Source organism: Vigna angularis, chromosome 4 (genome assembly GCF_016808095.1).
Source record: "Vigna angularis cultivar LongXiaoDou No.4 chromosome 4, ASM1680809v1, whole genome shotgun sequence".
Classification (NCBI taxonomy): Eukaryota; Viridiplantae; Streptophyta; class Magnoliopsida; order Fabales; family Fabaceae; genus Vigna; species Vigna angularis.
In genome coordinates this window covers 13644888-13651074 of record NC_068973.1, presented here as the reverse complement: position 1 = coordinate 13651074, position 6187 = coordinate 13644888, and the positions used below count along the sequence as shown (strand labels likewise).

The 6187-nt window shown below is 34.0% G+C and overlaps 1 protein-coding gene across 2 annotated transcripts; it reads right to left on the bottom strand.

The window, feature by feature from the left end:
* Positions 1-551: 551 nt before the first annotated feature.
* On the bottom strand, positions 552-4069 carry LOC108331069 (B3 domain-containing protein Os01g0905400). 2 transcript variants are annotated; one of them, XM_017565685.2, is made up of 7 exons: positions 3884-4069; positions 3625-3797; positions 2384-3155; positions 1926-1997; positions 1689-1748; positions 1473-1588; positions 552-1023 (listed from the first exon to the last, which is right to left on the bottom strand). In XM_017565685.2, the coding sequence occupies exons 2-7, from the start codon at positions 3757-3759 to the stop codon at positions 757-759; spliced, it is 1422 nt and encodes a 473-aa protein (XP_017421174.1). In that variant the 5' UTR covers positions 3760-3797; positions 3884-4069; the 3' UTR covers positions 552-756. The 2 variants fall into 2 exon arrangements, with proteins under 2 accessions (XP_017421174.1, XP_017421175.1); XM_017565686.2 differs by having other exon boundaries at positions 866-1023; positions 1468-1588; positions 3625-4069.
* Between the last annotated feature and the right edge of the window lie 2118 nt (positions 4070-6187).

Genomic DNA, 6187 nt, shown 5'->3' with positions numbered 1-6187 from the left:
TATTCTCTTCTGATTTTTTATTATTCAAAACCACTTATACATAGAATAAATTTATGTTTTGACTTATAAAAAAATTTAGGTTAGTTTTAATTCCTCCAAATTTTTAATTTATTTTATTTTTAAAAGACTAAAACTACGTCTTTAAAAGATGTATCGGACAGTGAAATGAATATTTAATAACTCTTAAACAATATAAAACTATTAAAAGTCATCCGGACAACTTCTATTGTTCATTTCATATATTCGGCATAAAAAATTGAAATTTGGAAAACATTGTATTGACAATAACCAAAAAAAGAGATGCTGCTTTTCTAGAATTTAAAAATTATTATTTAAAATATAAAGAAAATGAAGTTTAATCTAATTTAATTCTACAAAAATGCGCTTGTAATACAAAATTTACGTTTACAAATTCCTAGTAATCCATGTAGAATCTTCAACGTTAATTATAAGTCCAATAGATCAGGAGACAGATTGAAACGACTCGAGACTAGCTGTTTCAAGAAAAATTGAAAATGACTTAAGCAAACAAACATTGGCAGTATCCATGGTTTTAGAGTAACTGATACTAGTTGGATCAGAAACCAGAAACGTTACTGATTGATTCCATTACATAAAAAACAAAACTTAACAAAATAGATGACAAGTCCTTCATTGAAAAGCAACCATTGTGGTACAGGAGTCTATAGCATGTACCCAAAAGAAAACAGACACAAACACTGCATATGCTTCTCTGTAATAATATACCAACAAACATCACTTGTTGTGGACTATCTGAACAGATAAGATACGTTTAGACTTGCACTCAGGATCAACCTCAGCCTCAAAAATACACTCATCTTTTGGCTGAATGTTATTAGCTCTGCTAAAATTTAACCATCCATGTGCCAGTAATTTCAAATGTGGTTTTTCATGATAATACACCGGCCACAATCTCCTCAGTGGATCCCGAAGAAATACTAACATCTTCCTTTGCTGATCTACCTTTACCTTGCGAATCAAAGGCAGGCATGAGGGCAATTCCTGCAGCAATGATAAGTACAAGTGCTCAAACAAAGATGAAAGAATGAACAAGCAAACATAAAAGAACATCGTGAAGCTAAATGAAAATAGTCAATTTGGCATTCAAAATACAAAATGGAATGGCTCTTGCCAAGTGTGTAGTGTAGCTATCATGTAATTAACGAAATGTAACCATACTGATAGAACATAATAGATTTAGTATAACAGGCTTTCAGTGTTGATCTCCAATCAAAATTGGAATTTCATCTCATTAGTCCAGACAGCAAAAGTTGGCATTAAAGGATAGCATAGGGTATCAAGATGAAACATTAATTTTGATTCAAGCAACTATAGTTAAGTTTTGTCCTAAATAAACATAATCCCAGTTTGTGACGAAAAATCAATTTACAAGATAAACTATTAAGAAAATAAATGGAGACAAGGTCGATCAGGGACTGTTAATACTGTACAAGGAAAACGTTATCATGAGGAACCACACAGGAGAGCTGTGTAGGTTTAAAGTGACTCGCATTATCTTCATTAAATATGTCAGAGTTCAACAGTCCGTTGATTTCCTTGGGCAATCCTACAATAACACAGAAAAATTATCCATGAGTCAGAATCTGGTACTGCAAGTAAGTACAGAGAAGTAGATTCACGAAAAGTGATTTAGGGGGATTCAACACCTGTTGCTTCCATTTCATTGAGAGTTACAAGCTCTTTCTTCAACTTTTTAGACACTTCACCTGTAATCATAATAGAATCGATTGATTCAGGCAAATAAAGAAGGGGATTCCTAGGAGGAAATACATATAAACTGAGAACTTGTCCGTGTACAACGATGCAGACAAGTACATGAACGCATGTATAACGAGATTTGAAGTGATAAAAAATTTCAACAGCGGTAACAGAATAGAAAACACCTGTTAAATGAAATTCATCCATGGAGCTGTCCAAGTTGGGAGTCATGTCCACAGGAAATTTCTTCATTTTACCTGTAATCATAATAACTGATTAATAATCTTGGTAAATTAAAGGGCTTGTTTGAGAGAATATTTATAAACTAAGATGCACCATTATGAATATGAGCATCAATGAATTTGAGATCCCATTGAACTTCTGTTTGGTATCGTGAAAATCACCAATATGTAAAGTATGTTCCTTCATAGATATTGCAGAATGATCAGTTCTCTGAAAATAATGCAATGCAAAGTACAAGAATCTAGGAAATCATGGCATGCATTACAAGAGAATAATTAAAAGCGTGAAGCACTACAAGTGTGTAAGACAAATCAGCTTTAATAGGATGATATTTATTTGATCCTATACCCGCTTTGAGTCTCTAGAAATGAAAATGAAGGTACTCTATTAACTGTAGTACCTAAGGCCTTGGAAAATTGGCACTCTTGAGCTTCCCTGTTGGACAAGATGGCTTTGTTCTCTTCAATTTTCGAATTAAAAGTCTTGTCATATGTATATGTGTCTGCCTCTAGAGAAGCACTTCTTCCATATATTCGAAGTTCAGATATATCCAAGGCAACTTCAGTACTCAACACCCCTTCAAACATAGTATCCTTACTGCATATCATTGCATCCTTTTCAACGATATTGGATTCATAATCAACATTAGAAACTATTAAATCTCCGTTCTGACTTTTCATGGTCCCATCATCCTCATGGCTCTGGTCAAATTCTAGGCTTTTTGAACGACATGGGTCTTCTTCACTGTGATCTAGTATGAGCACATGTTGGCCACTCTCTTTAGCTTTTTGTGGTACTACTAAGTCAACCTTGCTGCACTGCCTTGGCGCATCGAGTTCTTGTCTGACCAAGATACCATCTCTAACTGGTGAGCCAATTTTGCCCCTACTTCTTTTCTTCTGATTTCTTTTTTCAGGAAGACCAAGCTTTTCACAGGCAGAAGTATCATAGATCTTGACATCAAAGTGCAAATCCTTAATGTAATTGAGTACCAAAAGATAGCCAACTTTAAGCCCATGACCTGATGAAAAACGACTCCATCCCTCCCCAAAAACAAATGAACCATTAACTTCTGATACTTTAACCTTCCACTGCTGCCCAGTTGAATCATTGAGATTGATTTTCTTATTAACCATGCTGGCCACAATACCACTAAAAGCAGGAGGAATACACTGCAGTTTAATAGATTTTGAGCAATAATATACAAGATCAGAACCCATGGTCAATATAAAGATAAATACACCAAAAAAGAGTAGTATGAAAATAATTGGATTGACCAAAGCAAAATGCAGGCTGTGTTGAGATATCTGCTTCAGGTAACAAAATAATATGAATGGCTGTATAATGTACTAAGCGCCATGAAAGAAGAAAATCACTTGTACATTGTTACAAAAGCAAAAATCGATATCGGGTATACATGGGGAAGAGTTCAAACCAAAATCTCATTTGGTCAAAAAGGGGTTAATCTTTTTGTCTAAACTTATTTCCATGGCTAATAGTGAGAATGCTGCGGGTCAGATTTTTGGGACATTTTGAAGAGTTGGTATAAACAGTATAATATTATATCACTGCCAACAGTTTATCAAGTTATATATGTAAGACATGGTGTTGATGTTTGAAAAAGGAAAGTAAAATACGAACCAAAGTTGTTAAATAATCTTGTCTAGTGATGAACTTGAAGAAAGAGGTTGGTGAGGTTTGTTTGGGTTGGTGGAACAATAGACAGTTGTGGGTGCAGGCAGCACAAACAGAAACTCCCTGTTCCTCGCCACCCATTTTTCCTCTCTTCTCAATCAACTGTTCAAATTTCTCTCCTTAACAATGCACAGAAACAGAAACCAAAGTTAGCACTTTTTTTTTTCCTAGAGGGGACTAAGCACAAGCGATTCTTGGACAGTACTAGAAGGAAAGAGGAGGTGATAGAGCGCATGCACAGCAATCCAGTCAGCAGTTGACGTGACCTTCTTCGAACACGTGATGTGAGAGATCAGGAGCTCCCATTTTCGAGGCGGCCAAATTCTCTGCTGTCAAAACCTGTTAGACCCTACAAATCCGTCCGTCATCGAAAAAACAGTGAATCAGAATAAAAATTTTAACCCATTAGTTAGCTTCTTTTGTCGTGTCTACATATAGTTAAATCCCTTTACTTTTTTTCAATTTCATCAAATTTAGTCTTAAAATATGTTAATTTAAATTAATTGGGTCTATGTTAAATTAGTTTAAGAGAATTAAGTTTTTATATAAGGTGAGAGGTTGATATGGTCAGTTTTTTAAATCGTGGCATTCTCATATCTTTTATATGTGAAATTTGTCAATATTTTAGATTTTAATAATAAAGATTTCTGAAATGAGATTTAGGGTTCAATGAAATTGAATTTGGGATTAAAAATCTGAGATGAGAGTTATCGCAACCTTGCGCAAAGTCCTTAGTGGAGACAATATTTGCTTAATTAGGACTTTGGAGCTTCGTAATTGGAGTTTCGACATGAATCGCAAAGTCCTTCAACATGTGTGTGAAGTGGTTGGAGTGGAATTTGGTAGAAGGTTAGTATCTCTACTATAAATAGATATGAATTTAATATTTGGTGCTTTTCTGGCAATGCTTTTTTTAATGTGGGGTTGGGGTTGTCCAAAAATGTGATGTTTGCATATTGTGCTTGTGGTCCCCCATAGTTAAAGTTCGTTTGTTCTGTCATTATCACTTTAATAAGCGGTGTTTTTTGTCGTTTTAAGGTTATTTCTAGGTGTAGAATATTGTTGCTTGTGTTGTATGTGATGGACGATGATATAGAGGTTGTTATTCACCGTGGGAGAAAGTTCGTCAACGATGGTTTCCTGAAGTATGAAGTGGAAAGTGATACAATGTATTTTGACCCTGACTTGTGGAGTTACTTTGTTGTAGTGACTGTAGTCAAAGGTCTCAGGTACGATGGATTTAAGGATTTGTGATTTTCTGTTGGATGTGGTCCTATATTAGATGATAGGCTAGAAGCCTTGTGTGATGATGTAGGTGTCATGCATATAGTCACTTTAGCTAGGTTAAATGGTCAAGTTCATTTATATGTTGTGCACACTGTGTCTCAACCTAATGTGATTCACATGATTGAATATAATGTTGATGAAGGAGGTGACGAAGTTGCACCTGAGGTGCATGAGGGTGGTGAGGGTGCACAGTTTGGTCAGGCTATAGATGATGGTGTAACACAACAGTTGGATGAGGGGGTAGGTGTTGATGGTGAGAGGGTAGAAGTTGTTGTTGGTCAAGCTGAGATAATAGAAGCATATGATGTTGAGGGTGATAGAAAAGAAGTTGATGAAGGTGATGGTGAGAGGACAAAAGCAGATCAAGTTGAGGTTGAGAGAATACAAGTTGATGAAGGTGATGGTGATAAAACAGAAGCAGATGAAGTTGAGGGTAAAATTAGTAGGAAATGGAACATAGCAATATCTAAGAATATGGCTTACAAGGCGAAAGCCTATGCATCACACGAAGTGGAAGGGTCCTTCATTATACAATATAATAGAATTTAGGTTTAATTGCTTGCATTGTCCACAGTTTGGCTGCAACGTGTCAAGTTAGTCCATCTTTTTAAAAAAGTTTCAATTACGTCCAAACTTGGTTTAAAAGTGTCAATTTTGTCCAAACGTATGTAAAATTTGCTTCAATCAAGTCCCTTCCGTTAAATCCACATAAACGGACGTTAATTTTTTTTTCTCTCTCCTCTGCTTCTCTGCTCTGCTGCTATGCTCTGCTGCTTCAATCAAGTCCCTTTTCAGTACATTACTGTTATGCTCTGCTGCTCCTTTAGAAATATATATTAAATAGATAAATTATTTTTTTTAATTAATTAAAATTTTAAAATTTGTAAATTAATATGATTAAACAATATATTATTCCATTTTTTTTGCATGCAAAATCTAATATATTATATCATGTAACTATTTTGAAAATATCACTATGTTCTAATAAACAATACAAAACTATATATATATATATATATATATATATATATATATATATATATATATATATATCCTACACAATCATATATTTGTATTGAATGTATCAATAACTAGTAATTATTTTGTTATATTGTTTCTTATATAATCTGATTGATTTTATGGTATAATACATTATTTTAAATATATTTTATATTATATCAAATAAATATAAAAATCAAGAAAAATAAACAAATAGATTATT